The sequence below is a fragment of the Vombatus ursinus genome, unplaced genomic scaffold (assembly GCF_900497805.2).
Source record: "Vombatus ursinus unplaced genomic scaffold, bare-nosed wombat genome assembly UNPS02014832.1, whole genome shotgun sequence".
NCBI lineage: Eukaryota > Metazoa > Chordata > Mammalia > Diprotodontia > Vombatidae > Vombatus > Vombatus ursinus.
Window position 1 is genome coordinate 43,075,809 of NW_020954610.1, and position 25,868 is coordinate 43,101,676.

At 38.6% G+C, this 25,868-nt stretch overlaps 1 protein-coding gene across 5 annotated transcripts in view; it reads left to right on the forward strand.

Annotated features, from left to right (window-relative positions):
• The first annotated feature begins 28 nt into the window (after nt 1–28).
• The window catches only part of SMARCA2 (SWI/SNF related, matrix associated, actin dependent regulator of chromatin, subfamily a, member 2), a 216,091-nt gene continuing 190,251 nt past the window's right edge, over nt 29–25,868 (forward strand). The window contains exons 1-6 of one of the 5 annotated variants that reach the window (XM_027839554.1): nt 29–129; nt 281–351; nt 776–927; nt 13,407–13,663; nt 17,133–17,262; nt 23,941–24,273. In XM_027839554.1, the coding sequence (XP_027695355.1) occupies nt 13,439–13,663; nt 17,133–17,262; nt 23,941–24,273 (688 nt within the window). In that variant the 5' untranslated portion in view covers nt 29–129; nt 281–351; nt 776–927; nt 13,407–13,438. Of the gene's footprint in view, nt 130–280; nt 352–775; nt 928–2,109; nt 2,313–2,748; nt 3,138–13,406; nt 13,664–17,132; nt 17,263–23,940; nt 24,274–25,868 lie in introns of those variants that run through there. The other 4 variants (XM_027839553.1, XM_027839555.1, XM_027839552.1 and 1 more) reach the window with 4 other exon arrangements.

The following is a 25,868-nucleotide window of genomic DNA, read 5'->3' on the forward strand; positions in this document are numbered from 1 at the left end:
GGAAGAGGAGGGGAAGGCTGTCATCAATGAAGTCATATTCATAATCTAGTCCTCTCTCTAGCTCTGTTTCTGTACTCTGGGTGACTCAGAGAGGGAGAAGATCTATCCAGCATACTCTTCGCAAGCAAGGTAAATATAACTTACAACTCCCTTCTCCCCACCCCACCCCCACCCCTGCTCCTGCAGCAGCTGCTGTCGCCCAACCACCTCCTGTGCACACTCAGCCTTCACCAGAATTTATTCATTATTATCATAATTATTATTGATTGTACATGCACAGAGACCAAAACAAGCGAAGAAGCGAGGGAGCAGCCAAACAAACAAAACAACAACGTTCTTCACCAGTCTCAGGTGAATAAGGAACAGACAACACAGCCCCTGGGTGGTTGTAGAAGAGGGGAGGAGGGAAAGTTTCCAAGAGAATTGGGTTCTAATAATAACAGTAATCATGACTACTTAATGGGGACAAGAACAAAAACCAGACACACAATCCTGTACCTGGCTACCAAGTCACCGATGCGCAGCCAACTCAAGGTTGCAAAACAAACACACACACACACACACACACTACAACGCACATAGATAGGCAAGGTTGCATTCCTCCCCACCATTAAAAACCTCGGAGAGGAAGGGGAGAGGAGGAGAAAGAAGGAGGGAGGATGGAAACGCGACAGTTCATAATAAGAAATCATCATAGTAACAGTTGGAGGGGGAGGAGAGAGCAAAATCAAAAGCTTGTCATAGAGCACCGGTAGCGGTGGCTGCTTTCTCCCAGGGACTTGTTTCAAGAGCTCGGGCAGCGGCGGGGACAGAAATAGATCGAAAGCAGCAACAGTCGGGGAAACCGAGGCTCAGCTCCGCCGTGGCTGCGGAGGTGGGAAGCGACGTCGGCGGCAGAAGCAAACAGCGGCGGCAGGAACCTGGCGGGTATGTTGACTCGAGTGCCTTTACCTTTCCCCCCCTTTCCTCCTACAGTGACAGACCCGTGGACTTGTATGGTGGTAGTGGTGCTGCTGCTGCTGGTGGTAGTGGTTTTGGGAGGGGAGAAAGGGTTGAACCGAGGGTTGCAGGAGAATCGCACCCGGTGCTCTCCTTCCCCCTGTCTTCTCTGTGCACCAATGAGTGCCCACCTCAGTGCCTGCCTGGCAGGAGCAACTGGGAATTGGTTTGGTGCATGTGTCTGGAGGGGGCATGCATGGGGCGGCGGCAGCTACAGCCTGGGTGATCGGGCTGCCGCCGCCGCCGCTGCCGCTGCCACCGAGTGTTGAATGTTGAAGTTGAGTGTGTCCGGCCCGGGCTCAGCCGCTGGGCGAGTGGAGGTGGGGAGAAGAAGAGGAAGAGGAGAAGGAAAAGGAGAAGGAGGAGGAGGAGGAGGAGGAGGAGGAAGACAAGGAGAACGAGGAGGAGGAGTAGGACTAGTAGAAGGAGAAGGAGGAGATCTGATTGCCCCCCTCCCATTTTTTCTAGGGCAGTGGGAGCTGAGGGTGCCGCGAGCTATCCCTTTCAGGGTCAGCGGCGGGGGTGCGGATGGGATGGGGAAATCAAGTGAGTGAGAAGGGAAGAAATGAAGCTTGTTAAGAGTGAGTGGTTGCTGCAGTAGCAGCGGCTGCATTAACCAGCCGAGCCAAGGAGGCCATGATCCGGATAATCTCCCTGTCAGACTGTCACTAACACTACACACATACACATGCACGCACACACTCTCTCTCTCTGTCTCTCTGTCTCTGTCTCTCTGTCTCTCTGCCTCTGTCTCTGTCTCTGTCTCTCTCTCTCTGTCTCTGTCACACACACACACACACACACACACACACACACATACAGATGCACGCAAGTGCAAGATTTAGAGGTGGAGGGCGGGGGGGCGACTGCTGTCTGGTAGGCGAGGGTCCAGAGTCTCCTGACCACCGATGCCTCTTCTCGTTCCTTGTCTTTTTAGTTTTGTTTGGTTCTGATCAAATCTGGTTTGGATTCTGCCCCCTCCCTTCCCCTCCTCCTCCCCCCCTCCCGCCCCCCAGAGCCCAGAGCTCCTCTCCTCCTTCTGGTTGCCTTGCAAAACACAGTCACGCGAACTGCAAAGGTGTCGCGATTCACTTCCCCAAATAGCCTGTCCAGCTCGTCCCTGACTTGGCCCCGTCCTCTCCCCGGGCAGCCGCCGCCGCCACCTCCCGAGTGCAGAACCGCGGGGCCGGACATTCGGGCATGCCCGGTGCCTTGCATCCAGCGCATCTGTGTGTGCCTGACTTCATCTGGAAGATAAATGGATCGCCCCGTGCATTGAACGCTTCCCGGCCCAAAGACTTCGTTTATTTCCGGTAAACGCGGGGGAAATCGCCTCTTGCGTCTTTCCCCCAGCTTTTTCTTAGCTGTAGCCAGTGTGCAAGTACCTAGATGAAATGGTGAAGACCTAGGTCCTTCTGTTTTCATTTGTTTTTTAGTGGTCGGAAGGCAGTGATGGGGGCGACACGGAACTTGCCCCTTTTGCTTTGGGTGGGGAGGGGGTCTGCCTCATCCAGACCCCGGGAGGGAAGTTGGAGAGGTCTAAGGCAGAAAAGTTTGGCAGGGTAGATAACTAAGGTGGAGGGGGAGGGAGAGAGTGGCGGAGGGCCCGGGGGGTTTGCAGCTAGTATTACAGTTTGCTCTAGGTTGGCTTGTGTGTGTGTGTGTGTGTGTGTGTGTGTGTGTGTGTGTGTGTGTATGCGCGCGTGCGTTGTGTGTGTGCGTGTATGTGTGCGCGCGAGTCAGGAGCAGCAGGAGGAAAGCAGCCTCCCTCCTCCTCTCTCCTCCTTCTCCTTCTCCTCCTCCTCTTCCTCCCTCCCCAGCCTGTGCCTGGAGAGGAAGAGGCGAGGTTTGGTGTTGGTGGTGTTGGTGGTGGTGGTGGTGGTGGTGTGTGTGTGTGTATGTGTGTGAAATCAACGGAGAATCAGGAAGTCACAGCGGCGAAACACACATACACACACAGAGACATGTTTGATCGGTATGACATGATGAGAGGGAGGGAAGAGGAAGAAGAAGCTGGGGAGAGACAGGCCTAGCGCTTCGGGAAATATGCTCTTCGCCGGCCCGGCTGGCTCCAATAATAACCACCGCCTAGCACCCAGGCACGTCAGCTTCGCTTTGTGCTCTGCTCCTCCCTCCAGGTAAGGGGTCTGTCTGTCCGTCTGTGTGTTAGTCCGTCAGTCAGTCCTCCCGCCTGCCTGCCTGCGCCAAATGTTTCCGAGGTTGGGAGAGGTTGTTCTCCACCTCCTCGCCCTTCTCCTTCTCCTCTCCTCCCCCGCCCCCCCATTCGTCCCCCCCCTTGAAAAGTAAGACAAGAAAATGGGCTTGCTTCTGGTCGGATCGATTAGGTGGAAAACTTTCCAACAAGAGGGAAAGGGGAAGAAAATATGGCTCTGCTCAATGCGATTGCTGCGGCTGCTTGTCATTCTGTCCTGGCGTTTGTACATTTATGGGTTTACTTTGCCCCAGGGCTGTTGTAGATTCAAACTTCGGGCCTAAATACGCCTGAAACTCTCGCAGGATTTACTCTAGGAATAAAATAAATATTTAAAGTTGCCCACTTTGTCTTCCAAGCGTTTTGATTTTTCTGAGCAGCTACCAGGGTGGAGGAGGAGATACAGTACAGTACTGTGTGGAGCTCTTTTCCTTTTAGAATGTGGGTACCGTATGTTATGTAACTTTAATAGCAAATGGGTACAAAACTCGTGCCGTGTCGTTCCTCTCTCCTTTGTTTATATAACTTTTTTAGCAGAGTTTTGAAGTGATTTTGCTTTTCTTTCTTCTTGCTAAATGGCCTAGGTCTTTATTTTATGTACCTAAGGCATTGATGTCCCAAGTTACCTTATTAATTGGCTTGTACTCTAAAACGAAAAACCAGTGGGCAAATAAAAGAAATGTCGAAAAATATAAAGGAAGGAGATTTGTTTCTTCAGTGACTGCCTTAAGTTAGACCTTGGAGCTTTATTTACCAATTGCAAAGTTAAATCCTTAAAGATTCCCGTTTCAAAAGACTTGTTTTGGTGATTTGATGTTTGCCTGTGAGAACCAACCAGTCAGTTGTGGCAAGGGCTACCTATCCTAACAGAAAGAGTAAACAGTTTCTTGGGCAATGGCCATTGATCTGAAAATGTTGACAGCTATGCAATTTCAGTTCAGCAAATTTAACAAACTTTTATTAAGTGCCTACTATATTTGCTGAATATCCTTTCAAAAATATTTCCATGCTAGTTGGGGCAACTAATCCCTTGTGTCTTGTCAGCTGAGTGTCTGGGTTAGATTTCCAAGCTACCTTCTAGTCTACTAGGTTATATGTTAAGAGGTGTGGCAGTTTTGTTTGTGTGACTTGGAGCATTGTCATGCAAATTGAGGCACGCTTTCTCTTTGGGAACCTAATTGCTCTATTATTCCTCCCTGACTTTCTTCCTTTTAGCTTCTTTGTCACTCAAAAGGGCCCTACTCAAAGGGTTTTAAAGACAGTTTTTATGTCCAAGTAATACTTTATGAGAATTGTGAGAGAATGAAAAGGACCTATTAGATCATAGAACCCATCTACCTTGTCAGAGACATCAGGCAGAAAGACCATAGTGATAATGAACATTTAAAATAAAGTCTGAGTTAAGTGTATCATGCAACACAGGAGAGGCTGGCAGAGGTGAGCCTTGAATGCTTCATTAAATGCAGTATTTCTCTCCTGAGTTATGTCCCAGCTTCAAGACCAGCATCACTGTGGTGTTTCATAGAAAATATGTACCACCAGAGTGTTCAAAGCAGCCTTAGATCTCCTTTTGTTCATTTCTAAAATGGTCTGTGAGCATTTCTTGTCTAGTCTGTAAAATACTTTGACCAACACCTGAGGCTCAAGATTGACAAGAAAAAAACTGCTCCAGTGAGCAGTTTAGATTGTTATTTCAGGAATTGTGATTAATATATTCTGGAAGGGGAATAAAACAGAAAATAATAACAAATTTTTTAGCTATTGATTTAGAACTTTTTATTGGTTTTACATTTGACATCAGAAAGTGTAGATAATATTGCCATTCACATTTCATGTTCCTAGATTGTTAGATTGTTATCATTCTGAATCTATTATAATGTCAATATATTAACTTCTAAGGCCTTGCCCACTGGAACAAGACCATAAAAACAGAAAACTTAGGCTATAAAACTGATACTGTCTTGTATGTGTAGGTTCTTTCAGTTGTTTTAGAAGATATTTGTGTGTATATGAGCTCTTACCTTCTTATACCCTTCCACGGCAGTGGCTTATTGATATTCTGGAGAAAGAATAAATCACTGTTTATGACATCTTGATATGTTGCTGTGAAAATGGTTGAATTATCACAAATATGCTGTTAAAATTACTTCCCAGCACAAGCAACTACAGGGAGAGACAGTTGTGGAGTTGGAGACCTGATTTAACCACTAGTAGTTTTGAATAGGTATGCCTGATAAAAAATCATTTTTAAAAGAGTCAGGGACAATTAGATGTTTAAAAATGAATGGTCTTAGAAGCTTTACTATGCATGAAAGTCACATTTTCTCTCAGCAGTTGTTTTCCTCCTTCCCTGGGGAGAGAAGATTCTTCCCCCAAGGGGAAGAGCTTTATTTTGTAGACTTCTGTCTTCTCTTTTTTCTTTTCAGAACTTCATTACTAAATTGATCTTTCTACTCCTTTTCCATTAAATATGGGTTATGTTTTGCAAATGGAGTGATTTTGACCAAAAAAGGACAGAACAACTTTTCTTTGGAAAAGTTTGTCATAGAAATTTAATCTCTTGCTAGTTAGTAAAGCCATGTATGTTACTAAAAATCTGTACTCTTTATATAGTTGAGTGGAAAGTACAGATGGTACTTATAGTTTAGCACTAATGTGTTCCAAATGCAGCCTTAGTGGTAAGTTAATTTAGTACTCTATCTGGAAAGGCCTAGTGTATTTTTGTGTTTTTCCTTAGAGAGTTTTTGTTCATTTATTTACCTAAGTAGTGCAGTTGAGGTATTGGGTCTGCTAGGTAATGAATAATAATAGCAAATGCATTCACCTAAGATACTTACCATCAAGTTAAATGTAGCCATGTTGGTAGATATTTGAAAACTTCACAGCTGTTTTACTTCTATTATATGTTTATTATTTGTTTCCCATATTAATATATTGCCTTATCCTCTAAAGAGCTCAAGGTACATTATGGGAAGCTTTTAAACAATAAAAGTTTTTAAGATGAAGATATAAAGATATTTGTCAACCAGTTCATTTCAGTAGCAAGGAAATCAGATAACACTGAGAGTAACAGGGTAGCAGTGAAGAAAAGAGGGAGCAAGGGTGCTGGCTTGGCTAGATTGGCATATAAAAGCTCCTTAATTCATACTGTAACTTGGAATTTGTGACAAAATGTCATATGAGACTTATTGAATAAGATTTTGAAATAAGTGATATATGGACTTTTTATATTTTATGATACATTAGTAATACAATGTAGGCTTAATGTGGATTGTAATTTTTCATTAACTTTAATGTATATGCCAAAAATGTGTTAATCGGGGTAGACTCCCCACCCCTTGACCCCTTTTTGCCTCACACTAACAAAGTATCTCATAATTTTCTTTTGTATCTTTTTCATGTCTTTACTTTGAGGGAGTAAAATGAGGGCAGTTTTAATTACATTCTTTGAAATATCATGTATAAAATACCCAACTTAATATCAAATTGAAACAGCCACTGTGTACTATCAGTGCAGATACTAACATGCTATTATGACAACTGATCTCTTTGAAAATGGGCTGGTCCTTGTACAAGTTGGCAAATGGAACTAACCAAGCTCAGAGAAATGAAAGTCTTACTAACTATGAAGTTTTTTTTTAAATAGGTTATTTTCTAATTCAAGAACAGTTTTACTAATTTATTGTTTTTAAGCTAATAACTTTTTTCTTCTAACTTCTAGGAGGAATGGCAATATTTTGGTTTGTACTGTAACAATAATGTGTAGGGCATTTCTAAATGAACCTCTGCATCTGTTTACATCTAGATTATATTCTCTTACTTGTGATGAATGTGAATTCTCAACATGGAGATATTGATCAATTCTGACTGTGATCAACTAGTATTCAAAACTATGTTCTGTAAACACTTTTTAGGGTAGTCTCCATTTATATCATATTTATAGTCCACTTTATTTATCATTCTTAAAAATTGAGAAGTTTCATGGGACCCCACATTATATTCTTAGTATTGCTGTCTTAGCCAGTATTCATGTAAGCTCTTCACTAATAGGGGTTGTTTCATTCATTGTTTCTGTGCCTAGTATAATTCCTGGTACATAAAGCACTTAATAATTACTTGTTGATCAATTGATATGAAATGCAGCATTTTCTATATGTGATATAATCATTTAACTTTTTAAAGCAAATTATTTAAACATAAGTTGTTCACCATAAATTCATCTATTATTTCATTTTTTTATTTTCCTTAATATCAACTGAATATGATTCATCATGATTCTATATACTGTTAAAGTAATCAACAAAATTGATTTTGAGGATATAGTGCTATGCTGGGTATTGTGGGATTAAGACTTCCATTTCACAGACCCTGTCCATAAAGAGGAGGCAGTCTATCTGAGAAGAAAAGATATACACACATGCATGAAAAGAGAGAACAAGGCTATTGCCCTGGTGTAAGGGTTTAGATTGTGAGCTCCTTGAGAACCGGGGCTATCTTTTGCCTTTTTTTTTTGTATCCCCAGAGCTCAGTACAGTTTGTGGCATATAGTAGGCACTTAATAAATGTTTATTGACTTACTGAGTGACAATTGGATAGTATAAGCAATAAGTAATTCAGAAGGTGGAAAGTTTACTGTGTTCTGGCATGAGTCTGAGAAAGGTTTATGGAGTAGGTAGACCTTGAAATGGACCTTGACGGATAGGAGTGGATCAGGAGATGACATTACACACTGGGTGATCAGCAAGAGAAAAGATGAGGAGGCAAGATTGAGTAAGATATGTGCAGAGATCAATGAGTAGGCCAGTCTGATTGGAGCAAAAGGCTTTAGTTACTGATGAGGGGCAGGTGAGGTTGGATTAGATTAGATTGTAACCTTTGATACTCGGTTTACTTCTATACTTCAAAAAAATATTTGATCATAGGTATGAAGAATTTATCTACCAATGCAGATAAGAATCCCTCTATTCCTTTATCAATGGTTCATCATCAGTTGCTTTGGCCCATCCCCCCATTTATCTGGGGGTGATGGACCCCTTGGAACTGAGGTAGGTTCATTCTGCTGATAGCTACTACGGGGTCTATATTTTCAGTCTTAGGAGCATGGTAGAATCTGAAAGGTTCGAACTCTGCTGGCATAGCCATTGAAAATCCAGAGTCACCTCCATGCCATAATGAGGAGCCTAGAGAAAGACATTAATGGGGAAATGACTGGCTAAGAAGTTTGTCATTTACCTGATCATGATTGAGGATCCATCTTTTTTAAATTTTCTTATTTAATATTTTATTTTTTCCCAGCTACATGCAAAAACAATTTTTAACATTCATTCTTAAAACTTTGAGCTCCAAATACCATTGCTGGTTTTCTGGCAGTATAGTGACATCAGTGACACAAAAGATAGCATTTGATTTGATTACCCTAGAAGCCATTTACAGGATAGGTGCCTGGGAGTTGTGTGGGGGAATAGATGGGTGGGGGAAGAATTCCTGGGGGGCAGAAATACCAGTTAGGAGGCCTGAGTAGTAGTCTAAGTATGAAAGTAATTAGGACTTGCTCCATTAACATTGATAAGATTTAATGGTTAATAGAAATTAGCTTAAAGGTCTTGATTTTTAGTTATCAGTAGAAGACATAGAAGTAATACATGTCCTTTCTATTTCATAAGTTCATTTTGCATAGAATAATAGAATTTTACAACTTCAGCAATTAATATCCCATTGGGAGGAAAAGCTTTATTTTCTGAAATCACTTCCATAGCTTTAATGTATACTTGTAAGCTTCTTGCTAAACAGAGATGTAACTGATATCACTCAACTTTTTTAAGTGATCAAAGTCAGTTTTAAATGAATATGTCCCAGGAAGAAGCCTTAACATAATTTCTAAAGGGCAAGTTTGAATTCAGGTAATTAGTGCTTAAGATACTACATTTGAAGATGCTCTTCTGTGGAGCTATTTGTTGTACTTTCTACAAATTACAAATTACTACAAATCGGCTGATCCAATCTTAGAATGTTAGTATGCTCATATGACTTGAAAAGTAAGCATTCCCTAAGATCCATCGAGGGGGCATGAGTCTTGTGATAGAGGGGCACTCTACTGAAGTGTGCCTTGTTTGAGTGCTTCCTTTTCTAGCATTCAGGGTCCTCTTTTAAAGGCCTCCTTTCAAACTGCCTTTTTTTTTCCTTTTTTTTTTTTCTGGCTTCTCAGTTGGTTCTCAAGAGATCCTTACATTGGGAGAGCCTGGATTGTATTGCAGGCATCGCCAAGAAGATAAATCTTGGTTTCTGGCAAGGTTCATTTTGAGATAGTGCTAGAAGATGTGGGAGCTAATTGGCCCCTTTCTTGTTCAGTTGTGTCTGACTTCTTCATTACCCCATTTGGGATTTTCATGGCAGAAATATCGGACAGATTTGACATTTCCTTCTCCAGCTCATTTTTTCAGATGAGGAAACAGAGGGCAGCAGGGTTAAGTGACTTACCCAGGGTCACCCAACTAGTAAGCGTCTGAGCCCAGGAAGGAAGATGAGTCTTCCTGACTCCAGGCTTGGTACTCTCTCCCCTGCACCATCTAGTTGCCCCAATTAGCCCTTTAGGTGGTTTGTTGTTATTTTTTGTATGGGTTAGCACAACCTCAGAGAAGTCATATTACCACCTCTCATTCAGGTATAGATAGCATCCCAATTCACTATTAAAAGGGACAGCAATGACTCATGGTCTCATATGTTACTCTGAAGAAATTAATAATTCAAAATTCTTTAGGTATGTTGTGTTTTTAAAAAGTTTGTGAACTTTTCCACATGAAAAGAGATATGAATTAGGAAAAGATGAGTATTTGTGTTTATAGAACATTAATAAGATTATTAGAAAACTTTACCTTTACATACTAAATATATTGTAATGTGGAATGGGACAAATCATAGTATCTAGTGAATAAGTCTTTTACACAGAGATACAGCTTGAACAGTACCAATTTAAGTTCAGCATAGGCAGACAAATACAAAAAGTATTTTTGATAGATATGCCAAACCATTTTTTTGTTCCACACACTCCTTATCCTCTTTTTTCCTTTGCTACAATAATAAGATTAGTATTTTATAGGTGTTTGTGTGTGAGAGAGAGACAGAGACAGAGAAAAAGAGAGACAGATTTTGAGATGACGCTTAACTTACTGGAAGAATTACTAATAAACTATATAGACAACTAAATAGAAAACAAAATGAACTGGGGAGGAGGGGAAGGGTGTTTTTAGCCGAGAGAGTAAAAAAGCTCTGTATTGATTAACATCTTCTGAATCATCTAGTTTTGTAGATACATTGTCTCAAAGATAACTGAAAAGCTGTGTAAGGGAATTGAGTCATTGCTTAGAGGAGTGAACTCATGCTAGGTTTCAGTCTTTGATGCCCTTTTAACCTATACTTGAGTTTATCTGTCTAGAGTGTGGTTAATAATTTATTTCACTCATTTTCCTCTTTAAAGGTGGTTGAAAAGTAATTAAAGTAGAATGGCCTTGTTTAGCGTCACATTAAAGCAAGAAAGGCATTTTATATAGATCTACATTTTACAGATTTACATTTACAGAGGAGGATACTGAGGTAGGGAGAGGAGGCAAACAACTTGTCCAGAATCACATAGCTAGTCAAGTGACATAACTGGAATTCTAACTCAAGTCTTTTGTCTTCAAATCCAATACTTTTTCTACTATGCCAATGATGAGATAGAGTCCTGCTTATCACTCAGGAAAATGGGCTTCTTCAGAGATGGTCTGAGGGTTAATTGAAGTTTTTAAAATGTCCATGTGCTCCAAGAAAGAACTATCTATCTATCTATCTATCTGTCTTAGAATAATTTTATTTTAGTAGCAATCTCCAATGCTTTTGGCCTTAAAAATTATCCTGTATGATATGTTTCAATCTTTAGGATCCATTTATATGTTCATAATTCTTGATTTGCCTTCTAAGAAGTTTTCCTCTTAAGTTTTTAGTAGTTGGTCCCATAAAAATCGTCATGAGTGTTTTTTTAAACTACACCCTATATTAATATTTATAAAATCTTTGAAGACTCCGAAATGGAAGTGTTACAATAAGCATAAAGTGTTATGGGGGGGGGACATAGTAAAATGTTTTTTAAAAAGCACCTATAAAAAGCAGAAATATTTGGCTTATGAAACAAGTGTTTGTAGCTCTATTTTTCAGACTTATTGGATTATACTAGTAACATCTACTGAAACAGACTTCTAGGTAAACTATCACAGGAAATAAATTTTCCTTTCATTCATTTAAAACGTAAAGTGGCATATTAGTTTACTGATATCCATGAAAGAATAGTATAACTTATAATACCACTCCATTGACGTCAGCCTTCTAAATTAAAAATGCTGACTGGAAAAGTGTATTTGTGTTTGTGTGTGAGAGAGAGGAGGGGCGGGGGGGGGGGGGGGTTACAAAAGAAGTTACTTCCGTTTGTTTTGTTAATCACATAGAATAAATAGTAAGAGTTGGCTCTCTAGTGATTTCAGAGCTATAATTCACTCTCTAGGCTCTCCTGTTGTTTTAGAAACCACTTCAGTTGTTTTATCAATCCCATTTTCTAGCAACAAAACCCCTTCTGGTGATTTCCCACTTCTACTCATTCCAAAGCAGTCTTTTATTACCCCTTCCTTCCAACCTTTTTGGCTTTTGATATCCCTCTTTCATTCAGTTTATTTGTCAAGTGCCCTACATTCATTTCTCTATTTAAAACAAAATAACATTTTTGCTAAGAATGCATTATATTGGCATATTTCAGACACTTTCTGGTTGTCATTTTCAAAAGTCAAAATAACTCCAGTCAAATATGTCACCCTCAAAATGTCCTCCATGGCTTAGTGGGAAACAAAACAGTATCCCAGAGCAGGCAGCAGTACTACTTTTGCTTCTCTTTACTCCATTGTGATTAGCGGAAGAAACCCTGGTGTAGAAGACAGCAATTTAGGAATCTACTCCTAGGTTTGTCAGTTAATAGGTATGGTTACAGATTATATAATCTGGGATATTCCTTTTGCCCTTCTTTAAAGTGGTATTTTGTGATAAATCTGTGGAGAATAGGCCCAGTGTATCCCAGTGCATGTCTCCAAGATGTTATTATGATGTCTATATATAGAGTCAACTCAGTATAAGGCAAGTTCAACTTGGACTACATCCAAGGCAGTTTATTTACTAAACTGACAAAAAGCATTCACTAGCCTGAGGCAGATCACAACATGGGCCAGAGGATACAGCTCCTACTGCATTATATCAAAGCAGGAAAGTGGGAGCTCTTGGTTGACACTGATGGCAAAGGCCTATCATATGTAGGGCCCGAGTCTAGTGAATGGTTGTAAGGCTGTTTCCTTGTTCCCTTGTTTTAACTGAAAACAGCCCCCCCTACCACCACCACCCCCACCAACCAAATGAAAAACAATGAATGAGCCCTTCAGTCATTTGTCATCCGCATAAACACCTCTCAGCTACCCTTTTATTCTTCCTCAGATCTGGTAAAGGGCAAATTGAGACACCTGTGATTAGGCTAATATTTCTATATTTGTAACTCTAACTATAATATTGGGCTAATCTTCTCCCTCCCTCCATTTCTCTTCTGGAAAAGTTTCATTCTGGAACTTTTAGTAACATTTTAAAATTTCCATATTCTTATGAAAATGGATTTTAGTTTGATATTGTCTGTTTATGGTCATAAGTTGTAATGGCTAAGACCTGTTTAGTTTTAATGATTCTCTGCCCATAGACTAAAGGGGGAATTGCCTGTGTAATTTTTTTTTTAAGTAAATGACTCTTGTGCCCAAAGGCTGATGAGGAAAGTAGAAGCTTCTGAGGACTGTACTAATAAATAATAACAATTTATCATCTCTTTAGTTTTCTGCTGAAGTGTTAAATTTGATTTTTTTTCCTAGGGAGTATTTTCTATATCTTAGATGATTCATAACTTTCTAGACATCATTTATATATATTTTTCAGCAGTAGTCTTTATAAAAGACTAAGACAGATGGATATACCATTTTTTGAACTATCTGGCACAGATAAGTCAGTTTTGTGAAATGTTTGTTAAAAGGACAAGACTATTTCAGCATTATCAAATATAATCCTTACTACTAGTCATACTCCTTGAATCCTAATTGCATGTATTAAATGTCTTTTTTTTTTTCTTTCTCTTTGTCCAAATTAGTACTGCTCAGTTGACTAGAAGAGAAAGAATAGATGTCCACGCCAACAGATCCTGGTGCAATGCCCCACCCTGGGCCTTCACCAGGTCCAGGACCCTCCCCTGGACCAATTCTTGGACCCAGTCCAGGTCCAGGGCCATCTCCAGGTTCAGTGCACAGCATGATGGGACCAAGTCCTGGACCACCCAGTGTTCCACATTCAATGCCAACAATGGGGCCCACTGATTTTCCACAGGAAGGAATGCACCAAATGCACAAGGTAAGAGTTTATATTCTCATTCATTCCGACTTGTGAGTCATAGCTGTTTGGTTTTCTGATAAAAAAAAAATAAAGTTGTTTTCTACTGTCAACACTTCTGAGTATCAGGTTAGAGTCATTTCTGTCCAATGCATCATCAAAAGAGCATCTAAATTCTTAGTTACCTTTATTATTAATGATAGTAAATATAAATCAGAAATGTCAGAACTTGATTTTTACAAACTATTAGGTTGAGTTTGCAATATGATTGTCAAAATTCTTTTCTAAACTGTAAACAGAATTTTGACATATGGTGTTTTTGTGGAGTAGTGCTTTTTTTTTTCAGTGAATTTTTGATTATTCCAAAACTCACTTGAATGGAATTTTGATCATCTGATAGAAAATTTAGAAAAACATAATAGTAGAATATTTACCTAACCAACATGTATATACATATATATGTATGTATATGTGTGTGTGAGTGTATAAAATGCACACACATACACAAATATTTTAAAGAAAAGTTACTAAGGGCTTTTTTTTTTTAGTGGAGTGAAATCTGTTTTTCAATTGGAAGGATTATTACTGGAATAAAATAATACTTCTTTTTCCCCAAGGAGAAATAAAAAAATACATTTTGGGACTAATTATGAGATATTTTTATTTCAGTTTTGAATAAGGACTCTTATTTCTTACACAGCTTAGTCAGGAGTGGTGGACCTGTGGCCTTGAGGCCACATGTGGTGGTTCCCCACTCCTGGCTTAGGTTCTTCTGCTTGATCCTACAATAATGTTAATCTTCCACTTATGACCTTGGCTTGTTGCTGCGGGGATGATTGTACTGGTACAAATTTAGCATCATAAATTCTCTGTAGAATCAACGAAGACAACTGGCTTTTGGGAAAGCAAATGGCATCCTTTATTACAATTTTCTCTGAAAATGAACGATAAACAAAAAAAATCTTCAGTAGAATCTTTACATATCTTCATTAATGTGCAGAGCCTCCAAATAGGAGAAAGTGGTTACTTCCACCTTGAAGTCATAAATCACCGTCAGCGGACATTATAAGTGGATGGTCTGGGTACCTTTTGGCATGGTGTAAACCATGATAGGGTGTTACCTTTCCACCAGACTGCTGTGTGAAAAAAGATTAAACCCTACTGTTTGTAGAACTTGTGACCAGTTTAAAATGGAATTAGGAACCAAAAAGCAAAGCTCCAAGTATTATTTTCACAGAATCACAGCATCTAAGACCTAGAAAGGACACCAGAGGCCATCTGGTACAATCTCTACCTGAGCAAGAATTTCTTCTACATTCCTGACAACAAGTCATCCAGCTTCCACTTGAAGACCTCCAATGTGGGGGAACCCACTACCTCCTAAGGCATTTTTGGATAGCTTTAATTTTTAGGAAGGTTTTCCTTAGAAATCAAGCATAGTTCTTCATTTTAGCTTCAGACAGAATAAATCTGATTCGTCTTCCCCACGATAACCTCTTCAAATCCTAGAAGACAACTATCATATCTGCTCTAAGTTTTTGCCTCTTCAGGCTAACTATCCCCATTTCCTTCAATGGATATTTGTATAGTCTATAAAGGACCTAAAGAGATCAGAGAAAATACTCCGAGTATTTATTCTTACATATTATGTCTTAAGACAATTGACTCAATGAAAGTTCTTAGTCTGCAGAAATGAGCTTGCTATCCCTTGTCTTTAATTTAAAGAAGCATTAGTTCTGATAATACTGGCTTTCACATACTTAATTGCAGAATATTTTTTTCCAACTTTAGACAGGTGTTTAGAAATGTCCTTTATATACCAGAGTCATAGAGTTTGGAGGGGCCTTCAGGCAGGGACCCACTTTACAATAGTTCTGAAAAGTGTTCGTTAAAGTCTCTATTTGAACACCTCTAGTAATGGAGAGCTCAATGCTCCAAGAGGTTGCCTGTGAATATTTGGACAATTCTGTCACCCTCTCCTAGTTTTTCCATGCCATTATTTTGGCATATTAGTTATGTAAATGAGGGTTTATCAACAGTTAAAATTCTTCCTGTGCAGTAGATTTTTTTTTAATATAAAACTTTATTTCTTTTGCCTCCTGCTAATTTCCTTTACCCATAACCCTCTTCTCATGTGTTCTTTACACCTGATTCTAAGCTCCACTTCTTATAGGTGCTTTTTTTCCATTTTCTAAGTTCCACATTTCTTTTTTTTCTTTTACTAATCTAACTTTTCTGCTTTCATGATATTTTTTTTCAAGCTAGATAATTGTGGCTTTTTTAATTTAATTTAATTTTTTTTTGTGACTGCCCTGGTGGAAAGGTGGGCCCCTGAATCTGCTGACAAGATTCAGGGACTTCAGATTATTTTCTCAGGAAATTTCTCTCCCTTTACTCTTGGAAACTGCCTCTCTCTCTCCAAAGTCTGCTTTTCCCCCCTTCTGTTACTATAAATAAAAAAGAATCCTGATATGCATATATTATATGCATATATACATATGCCCTGTTGTTCTATATTCTTCCTTTCTTTTTGGTTGAAGCTTCTAATAGAGATTCCTTAAGTTTGAAGCTTTTATTTTTCCTAATCTGGAGATACTCATACTTAACTTGTTTTTTATTTCTTTTGAATTCTTCAGTGACAATATTCCTCTTAAATACTTTCGAATTTTCATCTGAGAAGATTGGATGTTTCCTTTATATATGTGTATAGTAGAACTGCTTATTTCTTGACCAGATTTTATTTCTTTTGATTCATTGAGTATTTATTGGGTTCCTACCGTGAATTAGGACTTAGTCACCTGATTTAGTCCTCCGTGTCACACATTTTCCCCCGTCTTTTCTTTGATCTCATTTAGTCATGCTAGTATTACATCTCATTCTTCTCTCGTGGCCCATAAACTGACGACACACTTTCAAGTTCTCCTTACAGATAGGGTCTGTTTCAACCTCTCTCTCCTTAGTGTTTGCTCCCCTGCCCCCATCCTTATTCTGTCTGTTTCCCTATTCCCAACTGCCATGGAATCTTCTGGTTTCAAGTTAAAACTTTCCAGAATTCCTTCCCTTCTGCACTAGACCAAAAAAAAAAAAAAAGCCAAAAGTAGTCAAGGCATTCCAGTTATTCCTTCTTCAGATTTACTCCAGGCTTTAACTTCAAAACAACGGATTTCAAAACTTACTTTAAAAGGTATGGGGAAACTTCTTACGTTGTATTTGTCAACACTTTGAGCAGGCCCTAAGTTTTATTTGAGGACACTGGCTTAAAAAATCAACTGTTTTGCCTAGAGTTTTGACCTCTGACTTGAAGGCAGGTGTCTATCTTAATTTTTTTCATCTGTGAGGTATAGATTAAAAAGCAAATTAAGGATATGTGAATAGTGAATGATTGATTGTATGGCACTGATGAGCAAGGTTCCTAAGCCTTCAAATACATTTAAATTCTGTGTTTTAAAGATGTATCTAATTTGTGTTTGTTTGTTTTTTAATGTTTCAGTCCATTGATGGTATGCATGACAAAGGCATTGTTGAAGATCTACATTGTAGCTCCATGAAGGGCGCGGGCATGCGACCACCACATCCTGGAATGGGCCCACCTCAGAGTCCGATGGATCAACATAGCCAAGGTTTATTCTGGCTGCACTTTTTTTTTTAAATTTTTTTTTGTCTTGCAAGTTCGATTAGTTGTTTATATCATCACTGGAAAAATGTGTCAAACAAAAAGCTAGCATTTTTACCTCTCGTTTTTAATAGAATTTTATTTTTACCATCAATGTATGCATTTTCTAGATGAATATTACTGTCTGAATGTCAGAGTCCAAAGGTGGAGGGAAAACAGGCCGGTAGCAACTGTTATTCAAATTGTGAACCTGCTGTGAAAGAGAAATGTCATGCTTATTTTGACATGTGTGACTATTTTCCGAAGTATCACCTGGGAAAATAACTCCTGGATTGCAGAATTCAAGTATTGTACCCCCTTTCTTATTTTAGCCCAGTAATGACCTTTATTTATCTTGCTTTTCACTATGACCTAAGTATTCATGGAGTAAAAAATAATAATAAAATAGCTAGTAAATATATAGTGCCTACTATGTGCCTTTTTCTGTGCTAAACACTTCATACATATTGTCTCATTTTATCACCAACCCCATTTTATAGTTGAAGCAATGGTGACAAATAGAGGTTAAATGACTTGCCTAGAGTTTCACAGCTAGTAAGTATCTTGAGGATGGATTTTAACTTAGGTCTTCCTGACTCCATGCTCAGAGCTCTAACCACTGTGCCACCTAGCTGCACATTTGTTATATAAAGGCCTGTCTTCATGTTTTGTATGTATTCCATTGTGATTGACTATCTTGCAGCTAAAAAGTTTTCATATTCATAACACACACACACACACACACACACATATATATATATATATGTCTCAGGGGAGATTTTTGGCTCATAAATTTTATCCCTTTGAAATTTAAATAGGAAAGTAGTTTCTTATCTACTAAAAAGATTCTATAATTTGAAGATTACTGAAAAAGTATCATTGTCAACAGAGCAACATCATGAGATTAGGAGAAAAATCCCTTTAACAAAAATTTGATATATTTGTGGTAGAGTAGTGTGGGGAATAATAGAATCTGGGGATTGCTTTCTCTAGTAGTTCTTGGACATGTCTGTACCTGTACTAGGGCCAGGAGCTGAAGTACTTGTAATGCTCATACAATATCCTAGGTGTGACAGAATCTTGAACATAGATTTTGTCAAAATAAAATAACCAACTGAAAAAAAAAACCCCTACCCTAAAACGGTTTCACCTTTTTTTTTCAATATTGAGTAGAAAGATGATATATTCAGTATACTTCTAAAAATACCATTTTAACTTCAATGGCCAAATAAGGTCACAGGATGAATATAGGACTTTATTTTCATAAAATGCTTGGAAGGTTACAGGTTAAAGGTGTTAAATGTATCATTCTCTGTCTCTTCTTATAGTCTAAGTATCCAACTCTGTTTTCTAAATAAATATCTGCCCATGGAGTGTAAGTTAATAATGATTGACTAAAAAGCTAGAGATATTTAACTATAATAAATTCTTGTCAGTTTGAAAAGTTAGGGACTGGATAAAATGGAATTTGAATCATTAAGTCAATTACCAAGCATTTATTAAGTGCCTACTATGTCTCAGGAACTGTGATAAACTGGATTTGGATTATCTGGTATCTTTATTAAAGACTTAGAAGGCACTTAATTGTGGGGAAGAGTAATTGTTTAAAGTGGTATGCTATTTAGCATTTTAAAATTGGTTTTAAGCAGACATTAATGAAACAAAAATGTTAAAAGTATATCTACTAGTGTATTTTTTCCAGTCAGATGGTAGGAAATCAGTGTATATACATAAGCATTAAATGTTTGTCAGCTTGAGAAGCTCTGTGTGGAAACTCTCTTTACTCATTAAAATTTTAATTTAATAGACTTAGAGGTTAAATGACTTGTCTAGAATTTTATAGCTAGCAAATGTCATGGTTTGTGTAAAAAGAGTGGATATATGCTGACTTTGAAAGTTAGAAAGACCTGGGTTTGAATCCTGATTTGTACTTCAGAGGATTGTTGAAATGTCCTTTGTTTTTTCTTCTGGGTCACTGTTTCTCTGTGTCTCTCTATATCTCTATCTCTGTCTCTGTTTCCAGTACTCTCTTTCTCTGTCTCTGGCTTTCTGTCTCTCTGTAGAGACAGATTTTGTCTTTTGTTTTTCTGTGTCTTTGTCTCTTTATCTCTGGCTCTGGTTTCCTGGGTTTCTCTCTGGCTCTGGCACTATCTATCTTTGTCTCTGTCTATCTGTCTGTCTCAATATTTATAGTAAAGTCGTCTCTGACACGTAATAGTTGTGTGTTCATGGCAAAGTCACTTAACTTGCATAGGGAAAATGCCCCAGGAAACTCTCCAAGACTTTAAGTTAGAGACTTGTTGCCCATTTACACTGGTGAAGGGAGTTTACACATTAGAAATCTCCCAAATCACAGGGCTGGATCCAAACCAAAACTATATAGGCCCCTAGGAATGACTCAATGTGATGTGATTTGAGGAATGACCCCTTCTAGTACATAGCAACCGATTAGGTTATTGATTTTCCTTCAATAAATTAAAAAATTTTGTACCTTATAGTCTCAAAGAAAGATGATATTTGTTAGTACATTGAAAATAAAAAAAATCTTTAGAGATAGGTATATAATATTCAAGGCTTTGTGAAAAGAAAATTTATTTAAACACTGCAGTACTTACTTTCTCAAGATTATTAGAAAGAGAAAATTTCTTGTTATTCTCTTAGTGAGGATAAGACTGAGGAAATGATAGGCCTTGAAGACTGGAGAAGGAAATCAGCTTCTTTTTTCTTTTTACTTTTGAATGAGCAAATCCAAAATGATTTTGAAAAGCAGAATCTGCAACTACTTTGTCATCCTATTGATAAATATATATCTACTTTCAGAGACAGGCAATTCATCCACTCTGTGTTTTCAACTAAAGATAATTACCAAAATAAGTTATGCAGTTTCATCATTTAGATCCTACTTTTCTTTAAATTTACTGGATGCTAGTCATGTAGAAAGAATATCTCTCTGTAGTTGAGACATACTGTCACGTTTTTAATGTCATACTGCGGCAATGATTTTACAAAAGTCTGCCATTAACTTGGTGGAAATATCCCAAATTGGTTTTTCTTCTCTCCATTTCTTTCTTCCCATCAAATCCAAGGAGAGTTTGCATTTTTGTTGCATTCATATCTCAAGCGACCAGTTCACTCTTCAAAACTTGAGTGTATTATGCTTACAATTCTTAATATGAAATCTTCATAGTTGTTTTTTGTTCCTTTGGCTACATTAATAGAAACAAATGGAGAAAACAACATTGTCTCTGGGTCATATTGAAAAGAATTATTGTAATATATAATACAACTTTATGTTTCCTATAGGCAGGATTATTGCTTATTTAATGTTTGCATTAGCTCTTTAATTAACATTATTGATAATTTTAATAATGCTTTAATTAAAGCATTAAAGTTATCAATATCAGTATTAGGTATTCTGGGATTCATATCAAAGCTTATAAAACTCATTCATTCATTCAACAAAAATTCATTAGGCACTTACTATATGCAAGACCTCAGGGATACAAAGGCAAAATTGAGAGATCAAAACATTGCTCTATTTTGGGAAATGAAAGAAATGTGAAGCATATGACCCTTCCCATTTTCAGCATTATCATGTCAGAAATGAAAATTGAAATGACACTGTACAATTTCTCCATTTTAAAAGTCGGTATCAAAGAGGTAAGATCAAGTGAGGTCTCTTCGTAGTATTTCTGAATTATCATTGAGAAGTACAATGATCATTGAGGGGCAAAGATATTGGCTACTTAAGGGAAGTTTACAAAGATGGATCCTATAAGCTGAAATATAAGAAGACTATATCCTTTAGTATATTATAGATGTTCGGCAAAATTTTTTTGGTGTGAAAAATAACAGTCATGGGACTTCTAGTACCTGGTTGTTCTGGAAACATGATTTTGGGGAGATTTTAATTTAAGTTCCTTCTTTGATTTGGCTGAACCCCATAATCATCTTACTTTCTTTGCTCTTTTTCTACTCCCATAGAAATTCAGCAAACATTTATTTAGCACATTTCATGCAATGCATTGTGCTGAGACCTAGAGAAACAAGGATAAAACTGACCTGAAGGAACTCACATTCTAGTAGGAGGATGTATCATGTGAACTATATAAATAAAATAGTGTAAAGGAAATGAGAGGGCCTGGGGGGAGACTAGACAAATTGCTCTGGGAAAATTAGAGGAGGTAGAGTTCTTATTTATGTAAGAACTGGAAAGTTCAGAGAAGATTTTCAGAAAAGATGGCACTTGAGCTGAATTTTGAAGGAAGCATAAAATTCTGAGAAATAGAGATTGATTGAATGAATGAGAAAGCATTTAGTGAGTGCTTACTGTGTGACGTGCACTGTGCTGAGTACTGCAGATATAAATGGAAAAAAAAAGATAGTTCCTGCCCTCAAGGAGCTTATTCTCCAATTGGGAGATATAACCCATGAATGAAGAGGTAGAGCTTTCTCTGCATTAGGGCATAGTCTGTGCAAATGCACAATAGTTGAAGAAGTTATGGCATTTTGAGTATGGGGAAAAATTTATGGTCCTCTTTGGTTAGAAAGAGAATATGTAAAGGGGAATAGTGTATTTTAAGGCTAGAAAGGTTGGTTGTAGCCAGATTGCAGATGGCCCAATGGATAGAGCATAGGGCCTGGAGTCAGGAAGACTGATTTCAATTTTGGCCTCGAATGCTTAATAGCTGTAAGACCTTGGGCAAAACATTGTTTATCTCTCTTTCCTCCACTGTCAAATGGGGATAACAAAGCACTTGTTTCTCAGGGTTATTGTGATGATCAAATGAGATGGTATTTGTAAAGTGCTTAGCACAGTGTCTGGCACCTAGAAGATGCTATATAATAACAATAATGATAATGATAATGATAATTATTATTATATTGTAGAAGACCTCAAATACCAGATTATGAAGATTTTCTTTTGTTCTATTAACAACATGGATCCACTGAAAACTTTTAGACAAGGGAATTACTTGGTCAGACCTGTTCATTAGAGATATTAGTTCAGTAACTTCATGTAGGATGGATTGGGGAAAGGAGGAATTGGAAGCAGAGAGATAAAATAAGATCTCAGTATTTGATCCCTCACAACAGGGAGAGATGAGGAGGTGGCAATGTGGGAGGAGAGGAAGAGATAGATGAAGTATGGATTTTGGAAATGAAAATGACTTTGTTTATCCCCATTTATCTCCATTGTAGAATTTACCTTTAATATTTCTAAATTATAATTTACTTAAATGCTAGGCAGAAATTTTTAGGCTTTTTTTTTTGTGAGGCAACTGGGGTTAGGTGACTTGCCCAGAGTCACTTAGCTAGTTAAGTGTTATGTGTCTGAGGCCAGATCTGAACTCAGGTCCTCTTGACTCCAGGACAGATACTTTATCCACTGAGCCACCTAGCTGACCCCAGGCAGAAATTTTTGAGGAGCATATTATTTCTAGTTCCCTTTCTCTTTTATTTTTCATTTTTTTATTTTTTGGTTAGGCGATCAGGGTTAAGTGACTTGCTCAGTGTCACACAGCTAGTAAGTGTTAAGTGTCGGAGGTTGGATTTGAACTGAGGTCCTCTTGACTCCAAGGCTACTTAGGTGCCCCTCTAGTTCCCTTTCTAAGTGATAATTCTGGTATAAATAATTGTATGTACAGTTATCCCTTCCACATCGTGGGGGTTAGGAGTGCAGTGCCCCTGTGATCTGGAAAATCCGCGTAAAATTTTTTGACCCTCTCTTCATACCAGAGAAGAAATCTGAATTTTTTTCTTTTTCTTTTATGGGGTCTTTACAGTGCCTTTTTGTAAAATTTGAGTTAAGCATTTGACCATAGACTCTGTGTCATCTGCTGGCCTTCAAGGGACACCTGTGGTTTCCCCCAAACTCTACTCCCCCCCAAATTCCCATTTAATTTCTTATGCCAGTCCATCATATATCAAAACTGCAATGGGGAAAGTCTCGACATGGAAGGAATAACTGTATCTTGTCTCAGTGAAAGTCTCCAGCAGTTCACATTGTTAATATGTCCCCTAGATAGGATCAGTTAATTGTTCTCATACACTTACTTTCAGGATAGGTACATAGTTGTTTTGACTCAACGTGGGCACAGTGCTAGACAAACTAAAGGCAGTTAATAAATTCTTGTCACATGGAAATGAATAAAAAACCTTTATGATAACATTGCCATTAGACAAGATTGTTGGGTGGGTATATTTCCATATAGGGCAAAGAAATGTCTATTATATATGTTTAGTATTGTGTTTTAGGACAACTTTTACTGTGACTAATCAGAAACGTTACTCAGACATTCTATTGAGTGTTTAAATTTTCCAATTTCTGATTGCTTTCAACAGTTCTGTTTTTGTTTTTTTTTCCTTGCTCATATAACTCTGGAGGGTAGGACAGATACTTTTCATTCTGGTCTGTATGGCTTAGACATCCCAAATTTTGGAAATTATATTCATATTGTTTTTTACTTAGAGATTTGTGTTACCAAAAGCAAACCTAGGATGTATACGCAATCATTTTCCTCAAACCTTTTCCTCTTAATAAGAATGAATATATTAGTATAGCTGGTAACTGGGTAAACCTTCCAGAAATGAACCTAAATATATTCAGTAGTAAGCCTCCAACACCTTCTGTGCTTTATTTCAGGTTACATGTCTCCACACCCGTCTCCACTGGGAGCCGCAGAACATGTCTCCAGCCCAATGTCTGGAGGGGGTCCAACTCCGCCCCAGATGCCACCAAGCCAGCCAGGACCCATGATAGCAGGAGATCCTCAGGCTATGAGCCAACCCAACCGAGGTCCTTCACCTTTCAGCCCCGTCCAGCTGCATCAGCTCCGAGCTCAAATTTTAGCTTACAAAATGTTGGCCAGAGGCCAGCCACTACCTGAAACCTTGCAGCTAGCTGTGCAGGGGAAGAGGACGCTGCCTAGCATACAGCAACAACAACCACCTCTTGTCACCTTCAACCGACCATCTGGTAGGTTAATGTGTAACTACACGTACAATGTATCGTTCGATTTCAGAGAAGAAGCGGTGTTAAGAGTACAGGGAAGTCCTGACTCAAGACATGGAACAAGGCTAGTCCTAGAAAATTCTAGGGGGACTGGCCTAAGTGGGGGGATGTTGTCTGTTGCTTCCTGTTCTCAGTTCCCTCCTCCCCTCTCCCCACAAGGTCACTGTTAATCTTCCAGCCTAGGTATCTCTACCTGCCCAAACTTATCCTTATCAAAGAATCTAGTAAAGCCATTTGTGTTATTCTAAATGTCCAATAAAACAAGGTGTTATATCTCTCCATAGGTATTTGCATTTTGACTATAGACTTCATGGTACCAGTCAGACAATTGCGGGAGATGTTACTTATCACTTCTAACCCTGTATCCGACCATCTCCTTCATCTATTCATAAAGCCATTGCTGGGCCTAGAGCCAGAAGACCTGGGCTTGAGTTCTAGTTCTTCTGCTTCCTAACTTTGTGACCTCAGGCCAATCATTTAATAACCTGTTTGCACCTCATTTTGCTCATCTGTAAGGTTGGCATGACGCCATCTGCACGGCCACCTTCACAGAGGTGGGAGGTGATATAGAGGATGTAAATGTATTCTTCAAAGAGACAGTGGAGCTCCAGAGCACCACCATGGAGCTGGAGGTAGAGAACTTGGGCCTGGTCCTGCTTTGTTCTGTAGGCAAGTCATGGAAACTCTCTGAGCCTTGGTTTATTTGTTTTTAGATTTTATTCATGCCTTTGGCTTTTTTAATAAATGCCTTCCTCCATACAGAATCCTCCCTTGTAACAGGAAAAACAAACAAACAAAAACGGTTAAGCAGACTAGCCAGCCTGGCAAACATCTGGCCGTGTATGCACTTATTTTGTGCTTTCTATATACTGGTTACTATTGCTAAGTGCCGGGGATACCAAAATGAAATAGGCCCTTTCTTGTAGGAGCTTGCATTCTATCAGCAGAGATGGCGTGTGTGTGTGTGTGTGTGTGTGTGTGTGTGTGTGTGTGTATCAGTCAGTAAGCATTTATTGAGTGCTTACTATATTCCAGGCACTGTATTAGGTGCTGGGGATACAAAGAAAGGCAAAAGTCAGTCTTTGTCTTCAGGAGCTCACAGTCTAACAGCAGAGATAACAAACAAACAAATATGTACAAAAGTACTATATATAGGATAAATAAAAACTAAAAGAGGGAAGGCTTTAGAATGAAGAGGAGTTGTGAAAGGCTTCTTGTAGATTAGGATTTTAGCTGGGACTCGAAGGAAGCCACAGAAGCAGGAGGTAGAAATAAGGAGAGAAAGAGCATTCCAGGCACAGGGAACAGCCGGGGGGAAAAAAAAAAAAACAGCCACTGAGCTGAAAATTGGAGAGTCAGAACAGCAAGCAGGCCAGGATCACTGGATTGAAAAGTAAAGGGGGGAAGGAGTGGCTTTAAAACCTCACCACCAAGAAAAGGAGAATATATTTTGGTGTTATTTGGTGCCAAGATTGTTTATTAAAATTAACCAGAGTTTGGCTGCCTTTCACTATTTTTATTTACGTTGTTATGATCATTGTGCATATTGTTTTCTTGGT